Below are 24,305 nucleotides of genomic sequence, written 5' to 3' on the forward strand. Positions count from 1 at the left end.
TTCATTTTCTTTCCGTTAAGGGCATCTATGAAGCTGTATATAGGTATTAAAATTATATAAAGTAGAGGGTGACTACAGTCGCAGTGTCCATACGACTGACTTGTGTAGCATTAATTTATTTAGCATAGTGGTGTTTGGATGAAGATGAAATGACAACGATAAGTGAAGTGTACAAGTGCCGTGTCGTCCCTTCAGGTGTTGGGATGCCCGCGATCCGCCACAGTCCATATTCCCCCATAGTTCCGCCCATGTGCCACATGTCCGTCCCTTTTGAGGTTGTACGTTGTTTTGCTGCTGCTACCACTGTTTATGCTGGTTTAAGATTAGAGTGATTCTTGCATTCTCCGCTCTGGTTCAGTCGTCGAATCGTTTAATCGTTTATTTTCCTCGTTGGCAATTCACGTCGACGTCTGACAGAACATTATCAACCATCCCCCGCCTCCACTCGACACGTCCACTTTGGCCCATCCGTATCAGATAGGACACCAGCTTGGATCCTGCGCTGTTGTAGATAACGGCGAATAGCGGGATTCAGAGGAGCATCCATACATCTCGAGTCGGCGTCGTCGTCGAGTCAAGCATCTCCCTCCTACCTCGACATTGCGCGATACCATCGACGCGTCTAATTTCAACAATCCATAAACCAGTCACTCTTTACATCGCCCATCATGTCAGAACCTACACCCGCTCCCACTCCTGCTCCCCCTGCATCTGACCCGACTTCAACCGCACCTGAACCCACAGCTGCATCTGCATCGACCCCAATCCCACAAACAAACGACGCTACTGCATCACCTATCAAAGCACCTGCAGCTATACCACCTCAAACGTCCACATCTACCCCAGTCAATGCCTCAACACCTCTACCTCCCACCACCGCACCGATCGCGGCCCCTTCTCCCGCTCCCAATGCTACTGCACCTAGACCCACAGTGATGCTAGACGAAGAGAAGAAATTGGAATTGGTGAAAGGGATGGATCTAGCGAAACTGACAATGTTGAGAAAAGTATGTCTCCCTCATATCATTTCATGATCCCTCATATCACTCAATCATACTTCAGTCTATCAAAGCTAACTAGCGATGTCATCTCCCTCAGAGAACAGCAGAACTTCAAGCTGCTGGTCATACAAGGGAAACTTCCTCGGAATTAGGGAAATTGATGATGGTTCTGGAGATGTATGCCAGAGCCAGGCAAATTGAGTGAGCTAGAACAAGATTCGAAATCATGTGGAAACAGCTGACTGACCATTCAATTAGACTTGAAAAACAAGCCAAAGCTGCTGCGGCTTCAGCTCAACAAGATACTAACGGTGATTCACCCGCTGGACCAAGCAATGGAGGTGAGCTAAAATGCGCATTCTCGTTTGTCAGAATGGGCGCTGACTCATATGTTCATTTCATAGCTTCTCCTTCAACGGCTCCTGCCCCTACACCGACACCTGCTCATGTATCGATGAACCCTGCTCAAATCGCCCAGCTTCGTTCCCAAGCTCAAGCCTATCAATCCCTCTCCAAAGGTCAACCCGTTCCCTCCTTCCTCCTCAATGCAGCTCAAGGCATACCTCCAGCTGGTATTGCGGGTCAGCCTCTTCCTCAATCGCCTCTTAACGAGATAGAAGCTAAAATAGCCGACAAGACCGTCGAATCTATTGTCCAGAATACTGTAGATCAGAGCAAGGACGATGGGCAACCCGAAAAGACTACTCCGCCACCAAAAGAAGCTGAGAAGGTAGATGGAGAAGTCAATGGATCAGGAGCGTCAAGTGATAACGAGAAAGTTGTCACGCCACCAGCGACTGAACCCGCACCTGTCGTGCCCACCGGACCACCATACGCCATGGAACTAGACCAGTCTTCTCTCATCTACCCTTACAATGCTTATACCCATCCCTCCATCTACGGCAACCGGAAATTTGATGATGAGGTAGCCAACCCCCTCAGCAAGATGCAACGTCTTGTCGCCCCGTCGCTCATGCCCAAAGGACTCGACCCATACTTGTTGATGGAGGAGAGAAACCGATATGTCGAGACTCGAATGGCATGGAGAATGAAAGAGCTCGAACAGATATCATCAACCGCAGGATTAGGTGAACAAGGTGCGAAAGACGTCCCAGGTATCGTCGACGGAGAAGATAAGAAACCTGGAAGTAATCTAGGTATTCAAGCTAGAATTGAACTGCTTAGTCTTAGATTATTAGGCAAACAAAGGTTACTTAGGGAAGACGTCGTTCGAGCTATGCACGGAGCTACTCAAGTCCCAGCTGATCGATCTCAATTCCGCCGATTCCGTACCCATACGCTTAGAGATGCTAGAGCTACGGAAACTGCCGAAAGGAGACAAAGAACGGAACGAGAACAAAGAGGTAAACAAAGACATCTGGCGTATATCAACTCCATCTGCGAACACGGTCAAAATCTCATTGGTGCTGGTGTAGGAACCTCAAGAGGATCAGGTGCGGATAAAATGAAGAGGTTGGGTAGAGCGATGATGAAGCTTCATGCTGATACTGAGAAAGAGGAACAGAGACGTATAGAGAGATTAGCAAAGGAACGTCTGAAAGCTTTGAAGAACGATGATGAAGATGCCTATCTGGCTTTATTGGGAGAAGCCAAAGATTCGCGTATTGGACATTTACTCAAGCAGACCGATCAATACCTGGAGACCCTCGCTGCTGCCGTGGTGGAACAGCAGAACGATGATGTTCATCGAGATCAACAGAAATTGGAATTACCCTTCGAGCAAGAAGAAGGTATGGCTTCTGAAGAGATGTTCGGTGCTAGACGACAGGATGGGGAAGAAGCTGGAGCAGAGAGGAAAGCAGGAAAAGTCGATTACTATGCGATAGCCCATCGGGTTCAGGAGAAGGTTACTAAACAGGCCAGTATACTTACTGGAGGTACACTGAAAGATTATCAGATCAAAGGTCTTCAGTGGATGATCAGTTTGTATAATAATAGATTGAATGGTATCTTGGCTGATGAAATGGTGAGTGAGATCTCACATACTCAACTTCCGTTATCGAAGTTCACGGGCACAACACTAATGTTGATCATCTGTATCACTTGATTAGGGTCTTGGTAAAACCATTCAAACCATATCCTTGATCACCTATCTGATCGAAAGTAAACGACAACCTGGACCATTCTTGGTAATCGTACCATTATCAACGTTGACGAATTGGACTTTAGAATTCCAGAAATGGGCACCAGCCGTTAGAACTTTGATCTTGAAAGGTTCGCCTGCGATTAGAAAAGAGTTATATCCAAGATTACGTGCTCAAGATTTCCAAGTTTGCCTGACGACTTATGAATATATCATCAAGGAGAGACCGATGTTATCCAAGATCAAGTGGATACACATGATCATTGATGAAGGACATAGAATGAAGAATGTCAAATCGAAATTGAGTCAAACGTTGAATGAACATTATTCGAGTAGATATAGATTGATCTTGACTGGTACGCCGTTACAGGTGAGTGATGATTGCATTTGTACACCATTTGTTTGAGAAGGTGGTATTGACATTTTCTTACTCGTATAGAACAATTTACCGGAGTTATGGGCATTATTGAACTTCGCCTTACCGAAAATCTTCAATTCGGTCAAATCGTTTGATGAATGGTTTAACGCGCCATTTGCCAATACAGGTGGTGAAAAGATGGAGATGAACGAAGAAGAAGCTTTGTTGGTCATCAAACGTCTACATAAAGTACTTCGACCTTTCTTATTGAGAAGATTGAAGAAAGATGTGGAATCTGAGTTACCGGATAAAGTGGAGAAGGTCATTTATACCAAGATGTCCGCTCTTCAATGGAAATTATACGAGAGTGTACAGAAATACAAACAATTACCTACGGATCTAACTGCTGCGTGAGTCATCCTTCATATTCTGATTATATATGCCGAGTACAATTACACAGACTGATGGATGACTTGTCATATCTTGTTTAGTGGTAAACCGCAAAAACGACAGAATCTACAGAATGCTCTTATGCAACTTCGAAAGATTTGTAATCACCCTTACGTGTTTAGAGAAGTGGACGAGGACTTTACTGTTGGAAATACAACAGATGAACAGATCATTAGAGTGTCTGGTAAATTCGAATTGTTAGATAGGATCTTACCCAAACTATTCAAGACTGGTCACAAGGTAAGCTAATTCTGGAGAAACAGAATCTTTGGACGATAAGCTGACTTTAACATGACACAGGTTCTCATGTTCTTCCAAATGACAGAAATCATGACCATCGTCTCCGATTTCTTCGAATACCGAGGATGGAAATACTGTCGATTGGACGGTAGTACCAAGGCTGAAGATCGACAACAATTGTTATCGACTTTCAACGATCCGCAATCACCTTACCAGATTTTCATCTTGTCCACTCGTGCGGGTGGTTTGGGTCTAAACTTGCAATCAGCCGATACTGTCATCATCTACGACACCGATTGGAACCCTCATGCGGATTTACAAGCTCAAGATCGAGCGCATCGTATCGGACAGAAGAAAGAGGTCCGAGTACTCAGATTGATCTCCTCTGGAACTGTGGAAGAACTCGTCCTAGCTAGAGCTCAACAGAAATTGGCCATCGATGGAAAAGTCATTCAAGCTGGTAAATTCGATGATGTCACTACTGGTGCAGAATACGAAGCTTTGTTAGCGAAGGCTTTCGAGACCAATCCTGACGACGACAATGAAGAGACCAATGAGTTGGATGATGACGAGTTGAACGAGCTATTAGCTAGAGGAGATGAAGAATTAGGTATTTTCACCGAGATGGACAAAGAACGAAAAGCGAACAAAATTGAGAATTGGAAGTCGACTGGTAAAGCGGGTGAATTACCTCCTCCGTTGATGCAGGAATCGGAATTACCTCCATTCTACCGAAGAGATATAGGACAAGAGATGGCATTGCAAATTGCCAATGAGGAAGAACAAGGTCGAGGTCGAAGGAATAGAAACGAAGTGCGATATACGGATGGACTAACGGATGATCAGTTCCTGGCTGCTCTTGAAGATTCGGATGACGATGTGGAAGAAGCTGCTGATAGGAAGAGGAAAAGAGCGGCGAATCGAGCAGAAAGGAAAAGAATGAATGAACTTCTAGCTCAAGCTGAAGCGGAAGGCAAACCGTTGGATAGTACCGCCGTATCGGGAACGAAATCGACAGTCAAAGATGAGGAAGACGAGGACAATGAAAATGATAATTCGACCAGTCCACCTTCGCAAACTCCCATCACACCTCTACCGGTCAGTGGACTGAAAAAGAAAAGAGGAAGACCAAGCAAGAGTGCGACGCCGTCGTTGGGTGGTGACGATGTAGTTCCATCCACTGTGAGTACAACCTTCCCTCCGTATAGACATGATTGAGGCCCCGAGCTGATAGTGCGATGTGGGTCAAGCAGAAACGACGAAAGATCGGTGGAGCTGCTGGTGGAGGAGCACCGATATCAGGTCCTGAGCTGGCATTGATGAAAAATTTGTTCGATGAGACAAATAAGCTGAAATCGGAGGTAGGCGAAGATCTAAATCAGTTCTTCTTGGCTCCTGTAAGCAAGAGAGTGAGTGATACTTGTTTTCTGTACTTTCTGTCAGCGTACACTGGGCTGTGACTGATAGTTGCTTTCGGCGAATGTAGGATTACCCCGATTATTATGCTATCATCGCCCAACCTATCGCCTTATCTCAGATCAAAACTAAAATTGGTAAACCTGGATATACCATTCAGAATCTCAAATCTGACATGCACCTCCTATGGGATAATGCCCGGACATACAACGTAGAGGGATCATGGGTCTATAACGCCGCGGAAGATATGCAGGAATTTTTCGATAATCTTTGGTCGACCGAATATCCCAAACTCGCTGCTTCGATCTCAACAGGAGGAGAAGATTCAGGAAATACCAGCGGGACTTCTACGCCTATGTTCAAGGCCAACCCTACTGAGAGGATCACTGCACCGAAAATTAGGATATCAATGGGTAAGAAGAAGATTGAAGCTAAGGCTGAACAGGAGGATGAGGATGATGATCAGGATGAAGATGATGATGAGGATGAAGATATGGGTGATGATGATTATTAGAAATCGAGAGGGTCTGAAAGTGTATATTCGTTTTGGTTTGGTTTCATGTATTTGACTTATATATTTTATGGCTGTATGGTGATATATCTTTTCTTATACCTATCATGTTCTTATATCAATATGAATATGGATGGCTTCAATCGTGTTTCCATATCAATCGATTTGATCATGTGTTTTCATCTGTCAGTTGACCGAGGTATATGTAAAACATGCGAACGATTGCATTCGTATTGAGTACCGTCCAAATGTTCGAATCCACTCGAAATATTCCATATGCATATGTACATTCCCGTCTATTACTGACTATATCTATATATGCTTTCCCAATGATGCCAAGCTCAATTGTCCCTCATATCATGGATATGCTCATAAGAAAAGTGGGATCGACTGGGTGATAGCTACATAGGCAGCGCCGAAGAATAAACCTGATTCCAGAACCGATCAAAACCAACAAATAATCAGTAGGCGTTCTCCTTTTGGATGTAGTGAATTGGAGTGATTCCAAGAAGAGGGAGAAGACATACCGGCAAAACTAATGTAAGAAGTTTTGTAGAGAAGACTCAGCTGTACCAGAAAAATCAATGTTAGTCGAGTAATATGTCTACGCGGTGGTGGGAGGGAAAGGGAGAGAAGGACTTACTCTGTTTGAGGGATTACCACCCGAGTAACCGGCCTATCAATGATGGGTTGTATAATGATAAGCCTTAAATTTTTGTTTATTCTCTGAAAGTTGGGTGTAAGACTCATGACTCACGGTATAACTGAATCTACCGATGATCCAATGAGTGAAAAAGATAGAAGCTAATTTGGGATGGAAGAGACCTAGCACATAATCATACAAGTAGATTTTATCAGTGATGTTTCACGCTGCGATCATATAGCCGACCGATGGTTCTGATTTACAGCAGTTGATGGAAACACTACTCACTGAGATAACCGAATAAAGCGAGGACGTAGGGGATGTTCTCTAGGGTATTACCGTGAGCTCGTTGAGCGCAGTTGAATTTCTATGATAAAAACGTTTAGTCAGTCAGGTTGAATTACCAAATCTCAACATGCCCTTAAGACTCTTTGTCCGCCGATACGACGATTCTGATCAAAACATCTGACTGACTCACCAACTTCTTAGGATCGGCATTGGCCTCGGTCTCAGTAACGTACAGCGTAGGATACTTGACACCTGCTTCTTTACGAGCCTTCATGACGTTGTGAGATTGGTAGCCCTGATATCAAATTTGACACATCAGCAGCACGTCTCATCAGACATAGCTGACAGGGCTCTGAAGGTTGTAAGACATACATTGAGAGCCATGGCTGCTACGATTGGCAGACCCACGATAGGGAACGCAGGAGGGAAGGTGAATGATGCCATTGTTGACGATATATGAGAATGGTTGAGTGCGGTTACAGGGGACTTGTCGATGATTCAGTATAGCCGTTTGTATATATATACAGGAGTACAATATATCAAGATGGATAAAGTTGTGTATACGATTCTAGAAACTCAATGAGCCCGACTTGGTTGTATCGCAACGAATTGTTTGTAGACATGGACTCAACTCGGCCATCCGATGCGCTTACTGTCTGTAATGTGTGATCCGCATTTTACGGGGTCGAAGCGGCCGAGGGTGATCGTTCGGGGATTGACCGACGACGCGTAAGAGTAGTAGTCGTCGATAACTTACAGAGAGTTACTGTTGCTAGCTCGGCGATGTTTATGAATCTCAAAGCTCGGAGATCGTTCAGTAGGGTCATGTGTAGGAGGGGAAGCGAGAGACAGTATCATTGAGGAAAATTGAGGCCAGAGCGCCGTCTAAGGAATGGTTGGCACACCGTGCGTTGCGCTAGGAGAGTTTTTGATACAGCACAGACAAGTCACACACAAAAGGGTACCATCAAGGATCCTTTGGGAAAATGCCTTTCATCATACAAACGCAATCAACCCGTGTATAATATCTACGGCCATAGAACCCAAAAAGCACCGCATCCCGTCCGCTCTGCGAAGTTAACTTGGGTATCGCTCGGTTAGTACCAAGGTGGGGGACCACTTGGGAATCCCGGGTGCTGTAGTTTTTGTTTTTGAGGGAAAGCGCTTTTTTCTCGCTTCAAAATTGTCGAAAAATAGCGAAAAATCCATTCCAGCTATCATTTTTGGATCGAGGACGATCACTTTGATGTTCAATAGGGTCTGACAGGCGCAATTGCTTGGTCACCATCAAATGCACACACAGACACCCTCCTTTGTTACACAACGAATAATCTCCGTACAAATGACAATGGAGAAGTGCGAAAGCTATTACGTAATATTTCTGGAACATTGTAGAATCCTCCATTGGATTCCTCATCCCACGCACTCGCGTCTTCTCTGACCATCTTCAGTGATCTGTCATCATCCGTGTCATTCTCATACCATCCACTCACTTCCATTCTGTTCTCACCGAGGGGTTTACACATCACTCATCATAACACCGAAGTAGCATGACACATCCACAGACATAACGACGATTACCAAGCGTGATTCATCTTAAAAAAAGGTATAAAGAGCATACATTGTCATCTTACTGATTATTTACATCTTCATTCAATTCACTCACGCTCACACACATACTCACAATCACACTTAACCCACTAAACCTATAACTTAGCATAGCTATCAAACACCTATCACAATGTTCCCACACCCTTACTTCACTCACCCTGCCCAACAACGAAGAGGGTTTGCCACCCCTTCGCCTTCCTACTCCTACCCTCATCCTCAATCCCACCAACAATTCAACTTCTTCCCCCAACCTTCGCCACCAACCCCGACCTACGATTATTCGTCGATCGAAGAAGAGGAACGAGCCGCTCTAGCTCATCTCCGATCCATCCGACGAAGAAGGGAAGAAGCTGAAGCTGCAGCTGCCCGAGAAGCAGCCATCGCGAGAGAAGCCGCCGCTCGAGTTGAAAGAGAAGCAGCCATACGAACCGAATTAGCAAGACTCGAACGACAACGACAGATCGCCCAAGCTATCAGAGCTCAACAACAAGCCGAGGAGGAAAGGCGAAAAAGAGCATATTTAGAAGCGATTGAGAGAAAGAGGGCCGAGTTGCTCAACGCTCAATTGGCCGCTCAAGCTCGACGACAAGCTGCCATCGCTGCTGGTCAAGCTAGAAGAGACGAAGCGGAAGCTAGAAGGAGAGCTTGTACTCAAGCTAGATGCCAAAGAAGGTTAGTTGAACCTTCTCCCTCTCCTTCCTGTTGCTGTCATAATCAGGTTATCGCCGGTCAGCAGAATCAGAATCCAAATACTGATATCTGCTGCGTCGATAGATCTCCTCCTGCTGCCGTCCCTACCACTTCGAGATCGTCCACTCCTTCCGCTGAGAGGAATGAGTGGCAAGAGTTGAACAACATCTTTGGTCCTCTATTCGGCCTCCACCTTGTTCCTGACGCCGAGTTTCCGCCCCTCACCACCGCTGAGACCACTTTTCAACCACGATCGGCTCCAGAGCAACCTAAGCCAGAAGCTCAACAATCAGCTCCAGCACCATCTGCTCCTGCGAGTACCGAGAAGAAGGACAAGAAAGAATTCCCCGAAGATATCAACAAACTTCTCTCACAATTCCTTGGTCTTCGAGTCGACCCAATTTCTGAATCTGAATCATCGTCTTCGACTAATAACGCCAAAGCGAAGGACAATGGTACTCCAGAAGGTCTCAACGGGCTCCTCGGCCAATTCGGTTTAGTCTTCGAACCTGAGGCTTCGGAGACAGAAGAGAAGAAGGATGATACCCCTACTCCTGCTGCACCTGAAAAGAAGAAATCCACTCCTGTCCCTTCGACCTCTTTCAACGTCGCTCAACGATCTACCGTCGCCACTGAAAAAGAGGAAGAGACTCCTGCTCAAAAGGAAGTACCACCATTCACTTCTCTTCTCGATCAATTCACCGACGTCAACCCATTCTTACGAGATCTACTTGGTAATTTCGAACATGCCTTAACTGAGGAATTGACCAAGAAGAATAAGACTGGTTCTAAGGATTGTCAAGGTACTTGTGAAAACCGGTGTGCTCAATCTTGCGGGGAAGCTTGTGCGACTGAACCTGCGAAGAAGTATAAAGGAAAAGCGAGGGCTGAAGGCGAGAGAAAGGAAGGATCCAAACCTGTCCCTGCTCCTACCCCTGCTTCTGTCCCTGTATCTACCCCTGCTACTGTTGACTCGACCGACTCGACCAATTCTTCCTCTTCTATCACCGCACTTGACTCCATCGAATCTCAACTTGAATCTCTCCGATCGTCATTCACTTTCCCCCCTAGACTGTCTTTCGCTCATTCCACTTCCGAAACGGTCTCTCCTCCATTATTATTCAACAAGACCAACTCGGCTTACCATACCCAAGCCAACTCTTACCTCCAACTTCTACTCAAAGCGGATGGTATCAGCTCCAATGGTGATAAAGAGATCCGAAAGAGGCGAAAAGAGTTGGTAAGAAAGGTTGAGCAGGAGATTGAACAGTTGGAAAAGCAGAAAGATGAAATTTGGAAATCAGTCAAAGCTAAGAGGGATAACGGTGAAGAATCGGAACCTGATGAAGTAGATGAGAGATCTTGGTCTGGATCGGAAACTACCAGTGTTATTGGTGATAACGAACATCTACAACAAGATCAAAATTATGAACATGAACATGAGATCGAACATGTGGAAAATAAGGAGGAGGAGAATGAACATAAGTCATATGCTGAAGTAGCCAAACCCAACGCTGGAAATACCTCGGATAATCAGAATAAAGAGGAAGCTGTTCCTCCAGTTGAAGGCACTGCCTCTACCATCGAACAACCTTTCACCCCTCATGGTCAATCCGATGTTCAGCCTGAGACTTCTGCCAACGATGCTCAACCCGAAAGTACTCCTGCTACCGATGATCAATCCAAAGAAGAGATCGAAGGATACACCATCTCCGTTACTTTTCCTACCGAAGTCGAACCAGCCCAAGAACAATCTTCAGCTCCCGAACCTGAAGAGAAAAAGGACAACGTCGAAGTTGAAGAGAAGAAAGAGGTCGAGGCTGAGACTGAGACTCAGTCTAAGAGAGGAGTGACTGAAGAAGATAAACGATCGGACAAGTCAGCTAGGGTTGAGACCGAGGAAGAAGGATACGAGTTGGTGTAAAGTATATACAATATCGTCACGTTTCGTCCCCACAACATCTTCGATAATAATTAACAGACCTGTCACGTATGACATCTCAAATACATAAAATGCACGACAAGTTATGATAGGACATATCATGTATATAGGTAGATAGCATTTCTGTAGTGATTTCATGAGATATGTTTGATGTATGAAAATTAATCAGTCACAATAATAAAATTCGCAATGATCGATTTGATCCTCGAGAATCAACTAACCTGCCACCGTACAAGTCTGCATGCATGGTCAGAACAATGCGATTTACCTAGAAGAAGTCTGTCTATTCTGCTTACATCCATTGATACACTGTACTGTATACTATGGTTTGACATGAAGAAAACAACGCATTGTGATTATTGGTTACATACTATGATCATTATTTACTTTTCATGGATTGATATATTCATATACATACTAACTAGTGCAAGAAGTATAATTGAAATTGAAACAGAGGAGGGGAAAATCTTCTTTCTGCCTTTCTGCCTCTCGGTTTCTTGTTTGAAAACAATGGAATGATGAATCAAATGGACGAACCAATGAACGGAACATGAATGATTGTATGCATTAATGATCGCAGGACCATGATGAAGTTTCGAATGGATAGACGGACCAAAAAAAATGTGATCAAGAACTAAAACCAAAAAATTCTGTTGGTTTGGGAGGCAAGTGAATTTTTATGGATGTCTTCTCGCTCAGACATGCCGATTCCTACATCTATCACCACGCGTACAACTAATCATTTCGACATGTTTCATCAGCTCTCAGCTCATCGTTAAGTTGCGCGGGCGCAAATCATACTCACTCTCCTCTGGACCAGAATCTACAAATAGGAACTTTCGGATCCCTATCAATTGGTCTTGAACTTCTGGATTGATTATATGTATCGTAATTGTCGTAATTCCTCGTATGTGAATAATTGTGATTCTGACTACTTCCATTACCATAGCCCGCCCAAGTCGGTTGATTATTCCCATTTTCATGTCCATGATTGTGAGTGGAATAAGGATCATATCCGAATCCACCTCCATAGCCTTGCTGCTGCTGTTGTGGTTGAACCTGAGCAGGAGGAATGATATTTGATAAACCCTTTAACAAATCTCCTAACTCCTGTTGAGGCAAGACACTTGACCCAGCTTGAGGTTGAGAAGGTCGATAGTTTCCCCTCGATTGGAATTTTAAGATCTCCTCACTTGCGTTCACAGGTTCCATCTCCCTCTGGGGGTTGATTCCTTCCACTATTCTCACATCAAGTTCGGATGGATCAGGAATGGGTTGACCAGGTGGATTGAATAGGGCTAAAGTCTCCCGCTCTCTTGAAGCTTGAGCGGATGATTCTGGAGTTTCGACAAGTCGGATCTCCTCGTTATAAGCTTTATGTACCCGACCGTGAGATCAGTCACCGTTCTCATCAATTCGACTCAAATAGACGAAGCAACTTACGAGAAGGTTCATACCATTCTATCATACTATGTCCCCTCGCCGAGGCCAGAGCGGCACCTTCATCAATATCCAGATCGTGCGCACTACGTCCGTGTAGATCGGCCTACCGAATCAAAGTGAACAGTAAGCACAGCTCATTGATTATAAGCGTATGTATGGCACAAAGTCATGGAATAAAGAACTCACCTCTTCTTCCCAATCAAATCTCTCAAATTCTTTAGCTTCCTGCCTGAACTCCTTGATCTGTTCCAAATCTCCACCTCCATCTTCAGGTTTCACATCATCTTTGAACCTGACGTTCCTTATCAATTTCCCTTTAGAGTTATATCGAGGTTTGACATCTTCTTCCTTTTTCACCTCGGTCGAAACCCCCGGTCCAGCCTGAATACTACTACTGGCTCGAGTAGGTGGTGCCACTGGATTGCCCGGGCCCGCTTTGAGTTGTTGTAAGATGTTTGAGACCGCTGATGTGGACCCTGCTTGTGCTGAGGGAGGAAGTTGAGGTTGAGTGGGTCTTTTCTTGATATCTGGTAACTTGCCTTTCGGTTTAGATGAAGAGGAAGATGAGGTTCCAAAGAATGACATGTCCGCTGCACTTTTGGCTACTGGCTTAGTACCACTCGGACTACTACCCGAAGTATTACCGGTAGACGACGGTTTAACGGGGGCTTTGGAACCATTGGCTACAGAGCTGATAGCTGGTATTTTCGACGAAGAAGGTTTTGATGTTCCCGGTTCAATTTTGAGCTTTATATCGTCTTTGGAAACTTGATCGATCTTTCGTTTCTTGTTATCTGACAATATCGTACAACGTCCAAATTATCAGTAACAGGCCGACAGTGTATCTGACAGTCTATGTAGTACTCACTAGAATCATCATCTTCGTCATCATCGGGTGCACTTCGTCTCCCTTGTGGTATAAGTACATTGGCCACGTAGTTATCGTATCGCTGAAAGGCAGATTGGATGGCCGATCGACTTGCCAAATCTATACAAGCAGAACTACCATCAGCGGCCATGCCTCTACCGTTATACCGTACACGTTTGAGGGGCAGACTTACTCTTCTCATTCGCGAGATTGACCAATTTCCTAGCTCGAATCCTTATTTTCGTATCTTCAATTTCATCAATCGGCATGTCCGTCTTGGCCAAAACCTATTCATGACATCATGCCAAATGATATCAATTGCAACTTGATTAGCACAATGCCTTTTTCGCAAATATTCAACATGCATCTTTGCAAAACAGGCCGATTACTACAACAAGAAAAAGGAGAAAAAGAGATAATCACCTGCAAGACCGGTACGATAGCTACTTCCCATTTTTCGATATCCTTGATGGATTTCAATAACCAACTTGACCATACGTCGCAGTATCGTTCGTCATCCGCCATCGCCCTGAGATATTCGGGGGAAGCATGATCCCTCAACGCACTGACAATCTCCAATACCTCTTTGGGTGAAGGCAAGAATAATGGTGGTAGGATTTCACCTTTCTTGTTCTCCCTTTTACGAATATGTTTGAATAGCTGGGCGGGTTTAGGTAGTTTCAGTGCGTCGGGCGTCAAGTACGGTCTGATTGTCTTCATGGTGATTGGTTCAGCTGCTGATGCATTTGCAGACGTAGAACCGGAAGCTTTCAAAATAGGCTCATTGAGGAGATTGTTGTTATCTATCTTGATGGGTTTTTCCAAGGAAGATGAATTTGGTCGGATTCTTTTGACCATTTTGTCTGAGGATTCTTGGGCAGGGATGGGGACCAGTGATCTCTTCCTGCTCGGTGCAGGCTGGATGGAGAGTGTGTGGTAAGTCATAGGCGAAGGTGTTCGTGGAGATCCAGGAGGAATCAATCGAATTGGCGATTCATCTCTGGGACTGCCATCCTGCGTGAGATCGATTGTAACGAGTGGCCGAGCTAGAGGCTGAGGCCGGGGCTGGGCTTGAGGGCGAGCTTCGGGTTGTTGTAGTTGGCTCTGACCTTGCAACGTATTATGCTGTGCCTGCTGAGGACGTGGTGGCTGTTGTAAAAGCTGCGGGGAGATTGATGCAGGACCTGCTCGATGGGCAGCATTCCTAGCACGTTCTTGTTGCTCTCTGAATAATCGGTACACAGTCATTTGCTGCTCGGGACTGTAGTAATTGTCAGAAATCTGCAAACTATTCACACGCTGAATGACTCACCTCATGTTAAGAATCTGAGGAGGTAGGGTAATACCTGGAATTTGTTGCAGAAGGGTAAGCGGGTTCTGCGATCTTGGTTGTGGTTGTTGTTGCTGCTGGACTTGCGGAGCGACATCCTGCAAAGAGACATAGCCGTATGGTGAATTCGTACTGAGGTGATTGGCTTGATCGAAGAACTGTTGTTGATGGCCTATACAATGAATGGTATATGCAATGAGTCAGCGAAATGCATCTCGATTTGATACATCATGTTCTCAGCGTATAACAGTTGAAACCTTATTCAGGTCATTCTCCGCCACCGATGTGTCACGATGTAGCAACAGGGCGAGTCACGTGACACACACTACACGGAGAGTCGCGTGGTCTCCACCTGACGATGAACTTCTCGGACCAATCAAATTCCACTGTCACACCCACACCGCACCGCACCTTTTCCCACACACACCATACACGACACACGACCCCCAACCCTCTCGTCTTCCAGCCTTTCCTTTCAAGCTCCATCATACATGGAAATCAGGATGAATGTAACAACCGTTTGGAATGACAGACAATCAACCGTTCAATATTTGAATACGTGCACAGGAAAACAGATGCTCATAATCGTTGTTTTCTGGATGAAGGCAGTTGATATTCATAGCAATGATTATGGGTTGACGAAGTGTGATGCATTTACTGATTGCGATTTGAGAAAGAATGAGATAAACAGAGTTAGCACCTACCTTGATATGGTGATCCATTTTGAAAGACCGTTGGTTGTTGAACAAACATGTTAGTATGATTGGTGTTACCGTTATTCTGTTGTTGATTTTGGCGTGAGAGATGCACTTGTGCCCAAGCTTCTGCCTCGGTCATCCCTTCAGCTACCATTGATCTGGCCAATAACCAATCTTCAGGTGATTGACCAGGTGGAATAGGCGATTGATGAAGTTGATTTGATACCCACGCTCGTTGAGTGGGATCCTGACTACAACAAACGATATTACGTCAGTTTCCTACAGGTTGAGTTTGGGGAAAGAGATAGATGGGTAGATGCGCACCAATAACGATTCACGATGTTCCAAGGCCAATTATTGTTATTATCCATCTGCTCGTAATCCAAATCACTACAACTGACTTGTTCTGTACGTTATGTTGAGAGCGTGTTACAAGTTCACCCTTCCCCGACCCAACAAATAGGTAGAAAGGGTAATATTCGGTTTATGTATATAATGGGAGCTATCGGCTATGAAAAGCACGATCACACACTGTTATGTGATTTTATGAGAACTGATACTCCCGTGAGCTCATTGACACCACTTGAACGACACAAATAGAATACGGATGGATGCTGTGACTATAGCTCGATATGTTGAGAAGGAAGAGAGAGGAAGAGAGAAAAGAACCGTTGTGGGAAGTGAGTGACGAGGTTGACCTGTTGAGGATCGCATGTATATCTGGGATTAAATCAGTTAAATTCGACATTATTTTCTGTTAGGGTTTCCCACGTGGACCTGTCTTGAAACGCGTAGTTTGGTTCCGACGGTGTTGTGATTGTGATTGACAGCGTAGATGGAAATGAACATGACATGACGATCCACTGTTCTTGCTGTTGACGAGTATCCAGCAACTCTGAGACACTATACAAAGACAACACGATAGGCAGGGAGGAACTGATATATCGAGGCTGGAGTATGAAAGGATACGCCTCCGACCTCTGGAAACAACGATATGTCATACCCGCCAACTTCGGACAGGGAGGAATTCGAACAACATGAATTATTGTCAGCTGAGAACGGACACGACCACCAGCGGGAGTTGAGTGATACAGAATTGAGAGCGGAGGAGGCAGAAAGAGAGGATCTTATGAGGTAGGTCATCTGCCACCAATTGGATACTGTAAGCTGATCTCATAAATAGACGGTATGAAGATTTCAGTACAGTCGGTAAGTCTCATTAGCTGCGCAATACAAGCAAAAAGTGCAATGAAGCTGATATTGGGAATCAGATTGGATTCAAGACTCTCTGCTGGAACGGACAGTGCAGTCGAAAGGACCAACAAATCCCATTGTAGCTAGGTTAGATCGTATAGATGGCATTTTCGGCTACCTATGGAGGTTGATCCGGAAAGGTTTGGAGGAAGGTGAAAGCTGGGTAGTTGTGACCTTAGTAGGTAAGTTTGAATCATTCCATTGGATCCAGATGATCACTTTCACTGCTTCTTTGACAATCGACTGACGGGGATTATGGGGAATCTCTCTCGCTTTCACAGGCGTAACGATCGGAATCTCAGCAGCATTAATATCCATCATAACAGCTTGGCTATCAGATATAAAATTAGGATATTGTACTACCGGATGGTGGCTGACGCAGAAATACTGTTGTTTGGAGATAACAGAGGAGTTTGAGAGTTGTGCGGAATGGAGGAGATGGGGTGGGGTCTGGCCTTTGGGGTGGATAGCTTATATACTATGGGCTGTGAGTTGATCCGTCTCGTGTCAAATAGTCCTTTAAAGTACTGAGATCTCAATGCTAAATGTTCTTACTATCTGTCAGGGTATATTCTCGTTCTCGGCTGCTTTCTTAGTGAAGAACTTTGCGCCGTATGCTGCAGGATCAGGTATATCAGAGATCAAATGTATATTAGGAGGTTTCATCATCAAAGGGTTCTTGAGTGTAGAAACGTTCTTAATCAAAGGTCTAACGCTTGTAAGTTTGTCCAAATGCTCTGAAGCATAATTTGCAAACTCATAAATACCTACTATCATTAGCCCCTTGCCATCGCATCTGGTCTGTCCGTCGGTAAAGAAGGTCCCTCGGTACATGTCGCCTGTAGTATAGGGAATGTAGTAGCAAGGTTGTTCAGCAGGTATGATCGGAGTCATCGTGAGTATTATCTCTCATTACGTTCTGCAGATATGCTAACGGAATTCGATTGCACAGTGAAAATGCGCGAGATCGTTACTGCCTCGAGTGCAGCAGGTGTCGCGGTCGCTTTCGGTTCTCCCATTGGTGGTGTGCTATTCTCCATCGAGGTGAGTCTTCTCCTGCAATTGGTGAACAACGAAAGCTCATGTGTAGGAGTAGGAAATGAACCAAACTTTCTCAAATCGTACTATGTGGAGAAGCTTTGTCTGTGCTTTAGTCGCTACATTCACCTTAGCTGTGAGTTATCGAAATCCCGTCATGAACACGTATCCGGATCAACTCACGCAGTGATGAGATAGTCTATGGATCCCTTCCGAACGGGAAAATTAGTATTGTTCCAAGTGTCTTACGATAGAGATTGGCATTACTTCGAAATCCCAGCTTATATCATCATCGGTATATTCGGGGTAAGCTTCTTCTACTTCATCAATTGATACAGTAAAGCTTATCACCCTATTATGTAGGGATTGTACGGGGCTTTTGTCATCAAGTTCAATCTACAGGTCGCTGCATTCCGTCGAAAACATCTAGCCAACCATGGGATAGCCGAAGCTGTCACGCTAGCGGTCATAACGGCTTTCGTGGGATATATGAATAGGTTCTTGAGGATAGATATGACCGAAAGTCTGTCATTGTTGTTCAGGGAATGCGAAGGTGGTGGAGATCACGAGGGATTATGTCAGTAAGTGCTCATCTCCTTCCGACTCTCTTCAGTAAAAATAAGCATTCTTTGCTCATCCATTTTCCCGATTATGGCAGGACTTCGTCACAATGGAGAATGGTCAATTCCCTTCTTATCGCTACTGTCGTTCGAACAGCTCTAGTAGTAGTATCATATGGATGTAAAGTACCAGCGGGAATCTTCGTACCCTCGATGGCAGTCGGAGCTACCTTCGGACGAATGGTCGGTATCTTGGTAAAAGCGATGCACACGTAAGTGAGATTTGAGTCTTTTGGATCGGACTCAGCTAATCTTGCATCTCATATAGATCGTACCCTCAAGCACCCTGGTTCGCCGCTTGTGCGCCTGATGCACCCTGCATCACACCGGGTACTTATGCGTTCTTAGGAGCAGCAGCTGCCTTAGGGTGAGTGAGCTATCGTGTTTGACGTGATGATCGGAACGAGCTGACAATTGTCACACAGAGGTATAACCAGGATAACCGTGACTGTCGTTGTCATCATGTTCGAGCTCACAGGAGCTCTAACGTATATCCTTCCCACGATGGTGAGTAGCTGCTCATTGCGGAATCATGAAATCACAGCTGATACGATTGCCAATACCTCAGATCGTTGCGCTTGTGACCAAGGCGGTCAGTGATCAGTTCGGAGGAGGTGGAATAGCCGATCAGATGATCAGATTGAATGGCTATCCATTTTTAGAGAAGGAAGATAAGGAGGATACCACAGATAAAGCATTCATCGAGCCCAGTAAGCATCGTCTGTGTGAACAATATCTGAGGGCGAATGCTGAGTTTGTCAATCATTGCAGTTGCGAATGTCATGAAGAAAGATATCATTGTCATGGCTGCTACTGGTGTACCTCTACAGCAAATTGGTAAGTCGCTGTTCGACCATGAAACCCTACTTTTCACCGAAAACAATAGCTGACAAGAGACAATCATGAAGGTGAGATGGTACAGAGTACAAGTTACCAGGGTTTCCCGGTAGTAAAGAGTGAGAGCGATAGGACAATAATCGGATTTGTGCGGAAAAACGAACTTCGTTATGCTCTTGGTATGTGTTCCATACCGTCCCTGTAAAGAAAGTCAAGCATGACTGATGAAATATCGTGGTACCAGATAAAGCAAGACGAACGCGCAACCTTTCCTCTAATGCACTTTGTACATTCCAGCATACACCGCCATTAACAACGGATAAACCGTCAGCTCTCGAACATCTACAGAGACCTGATATAGTCATCCCTGGTAGGACGGGCAGTATATTCAGGAGTCCGTCCATGGGCGCAGGTGGATTTGCAAGGAGAGAAAGTGGAGTGGAGGTCGAGGAGGTTGATTTTGGAGAATATGTCGATGAGGTGGGCCATGATACTGTTTATACAGATATCAAACATGAGCAACAAAGCTCTGTGCTGATTTCACTGTTTCGCTTAGATCCCATTGACGGTATCGCCGAAGATGCCATTGGAAATTGTACTACAGTTATTTAGACGTATGGGGTAAGCTGACTAACTATTCTTTCTCTATGAGCGGAAAGGCAAGCTAATAGATCATTGACATATCAGTCCTCGAGTAATCTTAGTCTCCGATCAAGGTAAACTCGTGGGCCTGGTGACAGTGAAAGATGTCCTCCGACACGAAGTGGTAGAACATCATCGACATACTCGATTAACATCAGCCAATACCGCTGGGATATCTCCTATTACACCTCGGAACCCATATACACATGCTCGTGACGATTCATCCTCGACAGCCGGTGGAGGAGGATGGGATCTCGGTTTCGTTCATCAGCAAGATTCGATAGAAGGCAATGGCAATGGACTGGAGATTGCGCTAGAAGAGGGTTTCGCATGGTTACGAGTACAGGGAAGTAGGGTTTATAATGTTTTGTATGATCAATGGAGGAACACACTTGGAAGAGGAAGGGGGAGGGATAGGCCGAATATGGATTTTGATCTGAATGAGGAATAGAGGTGTAGTTTTGTCTTGGTACTTTCATAGATAGATGGGATTTTGGGAAATGTACCTATATAACATAATTCTCGTGCATACAGACAGCTGCATTCCATGACCAGGGTTGGTCACTAACACGTGATATATACTACATTCTCTCGGAACCAGCAGTTCAGGGTTTTAAATCACATTTCGAACTGTCGGTTAAGAGATCTTCGACTTTCGATGAGTTGATGACCATTTGTCCATCTTTCATTGTCCTGTACTACTTGAATAACAATCGCAAGCAGAGAAAGCGGACTAAGCATGCATTCCATCAGGTGTCAAGGACATACCAAGATGATCCGTACGGCAGATAGAGCTTTGGGAATGAACGGGATAAAGCGGATATCCATTTTAGTTGACTTGATGGGTCAACCGAGATTTTAAACGAGGTTAGGTATGAAGTAGTTTTTCTTCTTCTATTTTTGCGTATCCGATCGAGGCTAAAAGAGAGAAATAGGAATGAAAATGACAATACACATTGGGCTTCGCTTAAGAAATATTCGTATAATTGCTACCTACAATATTCGGAGCTGACCAGCTTGACTAGCTGACTGAACGTAATGTCAATGTAATTGACTGAGGTATATTTGGCCGCTAAGGTGGTAGGGTTCACTAATCCTAATTCTATGTCAGATGACCTTTTCAGTTGATCAGTCAATTACTCTATCTAGTCTCACGAACAAAAAGCCAGGTATAAAAGGTTGGACGTATTGGTGAGTTGTTTCTACCGTATATTACGTAGACGTATCCTCTTTGGCATTAATTTTGATCGTCAACTTATACTTCGTCCTACTATTACTACTACCTTTAGAAGCACAAAGTATACAACAATGGGACTTTTATCCTCTACCAGACCCGCCCAATCGGAGATCATCGAGATGCCTTCATCAAGTTCTACGCCTGCTCCACCCGAATCCCGATCCAAGATCATCGATTCCTCTGAAGCTGAAATGGGACAAGAAGATCCCAAGAAAGAGAAAGAGCAATCTCAACAAGGAGGAAGTGGGAAAGTGATAGATGCAGTATGGGGTGAGATTGACTTATCAGATGGATCAGGTCCCAATTATAGGAATTTGAGTTGGGTGAAAGCGAGTGTTTTGGAAGTGAAAACTCAGATTGGATTGGGTGTTTTGGGTCTGGTGAGTTGGTCAACGAACTTCTTGCACTATCTTCATGTCGATATGTCAAAGGAAAACGGATTGTCATAGATGGTGGAAAGATGCTGATCGACTGTGCTGTATAGCCTGCGGCATTGAATACACTCGGTTTCGTTCCCGGTATATTATGTATACTTGCTATAGCCATCATAATCACCTGTGAGGCATCACATGGAATCTGATGATTATGATTGGGAAGGTAACGCTGACCACGGTGGATTCTGACATACAGGGTCAGACTACGTAGTCGGGACTTTCAAGATGAATCATCCTGAGGTTTATACTGTAGCCGAGTGAGTGGACTATCAGTATCGGTGGTGAAATGAGTACCAATGGATGGAGTGCAATGTAGTGTCGGTTATATCATGTTTGGACCTTGGGGAAGGGAGATACTCGGATTTGCATATCTAGTGAGTGTCTTCTTGGGCTTTGACTGTCTATCATAACGTTCTACTAGACATGTAAAGGGGGCGAAGTCAAGATCTTTGTGCTGATCCCATACATCCCAGCTCGAAGTAGTAGCCACCGGCGGCGCTTCCTTCCTATCCATCTCAGTAGCGTTCAACGCCATCACCGACCACGCGACATGCTCGGTCGTATGGGCTATCATCGGTGCAGTCGCAGTCGGTATCCTTTCATCCATCCAGACACTAGGAAAAATATCATGGTTGGGCTGGGTAGGATTAGTATCAATCATGTCAGCAATTATCACTCTGATGATCGGTGTTGGGATATCATCAAAACCATCTTTGGCACCTGAGGGAGTACAGGGTGTAGATTGGCAGATCACTACCCAGGCAGTGGCCCATCCAAGCTTCGTAGAAGGCATCAACGCAGTTTGTATTATCATCTTCGCTTATGCTGGAACACCGAATTTCTTCAATATCGTTGGAGAAATGAAGAATCCAGAGGATTTTACCAAATCGGTACTTGTTGGACAAACCGCTATCACCACTATATACCTTGTAAGTGACATCTGCGTATTCATCTTTATTGACATTCCCAGTGACTGACTGATCAACTAACCTAACCTGTGGTATGTGTGATTTACGTTATAGGTCGTAGCTGCTGTAGTATACCATTACGTAGGACAATACATCGCCTCGCCAGCTTTGGGTTCAGCGGGAGTGGTATTGAAAAGAGTTTGTTATGGTTTGGCTTTACCTGGATTGGCTGTTGGTGGGACGCTGTTCATGCACGTAGCTGCTAAATATAGTGAGTATACTCTACTATGAATACTACATTGTCCTATATACGTATGTCAGCGCTGACACATCCATATTTCACCTTTGACTTAGTCTTTGTTCGAGTTCTCAGAAATTCAAGACATTTAGCTAAGAACACACCTACTCATTATTTTGCTTGGTAGTGGGTGTCACCATCTCGTCTTAGTGACCTAAATAAAGGTTGGCGGATAGCTGATACTTGAATCGATTCATGATCTTAGCGGCTGTGTAATCCTCGTCTGTGCAGTGGGATTCATCATCGCAGAAGCTATCCCATTTTTCAATGATCTACTTTCACTCATTGGTGCTCTTCTAGCCACGGTGATCTGCATGTGAGTGGATCTGCCTTCACAATCTAGTGGTTGTGATGGTAGTTGACGGTGATTTAGCCAAATGGAGGCATTCATGTGGATGTGGGATAACACCCGTTCACCCACTCGAGGTACACTCTCATGGAACTTGTTGATGGCGATGAACATCTTGTTCTTCGTGCTGGGTTGGTTCTTGATGATTGCTGGTACTTATGGATCGGTAGTGACGATCAACGATAATTTCAAGAGTGGAGATGTAGGGAGGTAAGTCCGAGTGATTCGGATATATTCATCTCTAAGGTACACTATGTTGATTGTCTGAAATCGTGTGGTCTAGCGCTTTCAGCTGTGCTGATAATAGTTAGATGAACTCTTCGAGAGAATTAGCAATCAGAAAACATAATTAAGTGGTTTATAGTACAGTACATTGCAGACATCCCATTTACCAGGCATCAAACAGCATAGCATAGCGACCCACTTCATCATCTATTCAAGCATTGAATGCATTAGCAACATCTCAAACGTTAACATTCCATGCGGCGTTGGAATACTGGAGAGATTGAGACGGAGAAGGGTCTGTGCGATCTTATACGCCCTCTGCCCTGAGCCGTAATTATTCGGTTCTTGCGATTGATGTGATTGCTAGATGTTTACCATCATGATCATCCACTGACGACATCAATCACACCTTGAAAGACAAAAGCATGTCAACTGATTTTCCAAGGTCTTCGAGTAGTACATATGTGCATACATACAGTCTGATCTCTTCATAGGTCGACGATGGAAAGTGGCGATCAAAGCGTGTGATAGAGTTTATTGTTTCATCTGATCGGAGATGACAGAACATAGGGGTAAGGTGATTGTGTACAGGTGCAAGTCTGTTACAGGCACAAAAGAAGCCGATCCGCCATCAAAAATACAGTATCGATCAAATCCAACTTCGTGTTCTATTCATCTTGTTCCACCATAGCAACAGACAACGAAGATCTCTCCTATCAATCATGTCAGCGTTGCTATATGACTCACACGTATTCATCCATCGTACCTGTCCTTCCCCTCCTTCTCTTTCACCATGTCGTTTCATCATACTCACTGCTATCCCTCTTGACACTGACGTAGTCAAATATAACCGGAACCGAACGACCATAC

At 44.7% G+C, this 24,305-nt stretch overlaps 6 protein-coding genes and 1 non-coding gene across 7 annotated transcripts; 5 read left to right on the forward strand and 2 right to left on the reverse strand.

The window, feature by feature from the left end:
• Positions 1 to 668: 668 nt before the first annotated feature.
• I203_105955 (uncharacterized protein) lies at positions 669 to 6,083 on the forward strand (the record flags this gene model as incomplete). The annotated part of the gene is made up of 11 exons (XM_065517875.1): positions 669 to 1,007; positions 1,099 to 1,202; positions 1,260 to 1,342; positions 1,406 to 2,988; positions 3,074 to 3,475; positions 3,545 to 3,873; positions 3,955 to 4,153; positions 4,214 to 5,133; positions 5,218 to 5,335; positions 5,407 to 5,562; positions 5,640 to 6,083. The coding sequence occupies 11 exons, from the start codon at positions 669 to 671 to the stop codon at positions 6,081 to 6,083; spliced, it is 4,677 nt and encodes a 1,558-aa protein (XP_065373179.1).
• A 366-nt stretch (positions 6,084 to 6,449) lies between these two features.
• Positions 6,450 to 7,455, reverse strand: I203_105956 (uncharacterized protein; the record flags this gene model as incomplete). Its single annotated transcript, XM_019147729.2, has 7 exons — positions 6,450 to 6,508; positions 6,608 to 6,647; positions 6,724 to 6,756; positions 6,838 to 6,905; positions 7,012 to 7,090; positions 7,202 to 7,306; positions 7,384 to 7,455. 7 exons carry the CDS (start codon positions 7,453 to 7,455, stop codon positions 6,450 to 6,452), a joined length of 456 nt encoding a protein of 151 aa, XP_019002647.2.
• Positions 7,456 to 8,040: 585 nt separating this feature from the next.
• I203_105957 lies at positions 8,041 to 8,155 on the forward strand. Its single transcript, XR_002021896.2, has one exon. It is a non-coding gene; the product is annotated as a 5S ribosomal RNA (ribosomal RNA).
• Positions 8,156 to 8,752: 597 nt separating this feature from the next.
• Positions 8,753 to 11,236, forward strand: I203_105958 (uncharacterized protein; the record flags this gene model as incomplete). Its single annotated transcript, XM_019147730.1, has 1 exon — positions 8,753 to 11,236. The coding sequence occupies one exon, from the start codon at positions 8,753 to 8,755 to the stop codon at positions 11,234 to 11,236; it is 2,484 nt and encodes an 827-aa protein (XP_019002648.1).
• An 819-nt stretch (positions 11,237 to 12,055) lies between these two features.
• I203_105959 (uncharacterized protein) lies at positions 12,056 to 15,964 on the reverse strand (the record flags this gene model as incomplete). The annotated part of the gene is made up of 9 exons (XM_019147731.2): positions 12,056 to 12,627; positions 12,698 to 12,800; positions 12,884 to 13,491; positions 13,566 to 13,685; positions 13,759 to 13,852; positions 13,989 to 14,826; positions 14,878 to 15,067; positions 15,600 to 15,844; positions 15,918 to 15,964. The coding sequence occupies 9 exons, from the start codon at positions 15,962 to 15,964 to the stop codon at positions 12,056 to 12,058; spliced, it is 2,817 nt and encodes a 938-aa protein (XP_019002649.2).
• Positions 15,965 to 16,587: 623 nt separating this feature from the next.
• On the forward strand, positions 16,588 to 20,435 carry I203_105960 (uncharacterized protein; the record flags this gene model as incomplete). The annotated part of the gene is made up of 19 exons (XM_019147732.1): positions 16,588 to 16,727; positions 16,777 to 16,802; positions 16,865 to 17,029; positions 17,129 to 17,334; positions 17,413 to 17,565; positions 17,628 to 17,742; positions 17,800 to 17,891; positions 17,944 to 18,021; positions 18,084 to 18,191; positions 18,249 to 18,466; positions 18,544 to 18,717; positions 18,774 to 18,872; positions 18,931 to 19,012; positions 19,074 to 19,215; positions 19,277 to 19,342; positions 19,414 to 19,521; positions 19,587 to 19,822; positions 19,899 to 19,963; positions 20,030 to 20,435. 19 exons carry the CDS (start codon positions 16,588 to 16,590, stop codon positions 20,433 to 20,435), a joined length of 2,679 nt encoding a protein of 892 aa, XP_019002650.1.
• Positions 20,436 to 21,292: 857 nt separating this feature from the next.
• Positions 21,293 to 23,521, forward strand: I203_105961 (uncharacterized protein; the record flags this gene model as incomplete). The annotated part of the gene is made up of 10 exons (XM_019147733.2): positions 21,293 to 21,601; positions 21,706 to 21,778; positions 21,852 to 21,912; positions 21,972 to 22,029; positions 22,129 to 22,584; positions 22,678 to 22,834; positions 22,918 to 22,987; positions 23,067 to 23,177; positions 23,235 to 23,420; positions 23,494 to 23,521. The coding sequence occupies 10 exons, from the start codon at positions 21,293 to 21,295 to the stop codon at positions 23,519 to 23,521; spliced, it is 1,509 nt and encodes a 502-aa protein (XP_019002651.2).
• Positions 23,522 to 24,305: the final 784 nt, after the last annotated feature.

Source organism: Kwoniella mangroviensis (genome assembly GCF_000507465.2).
Source record: "Kwoniella mangroviensis CBS 8507 chromosome 1 map unlocalized Ctg02, whole genome shotgun sequence".
In the NCBI taxonomy this organism is placed as follows: Eukaryota; Fungi; Basidiomycota; class Tremellomycetes; order Tremellales; family Cryptococcaceae; genus Kwoniella; species Kwoniella mangrovensis.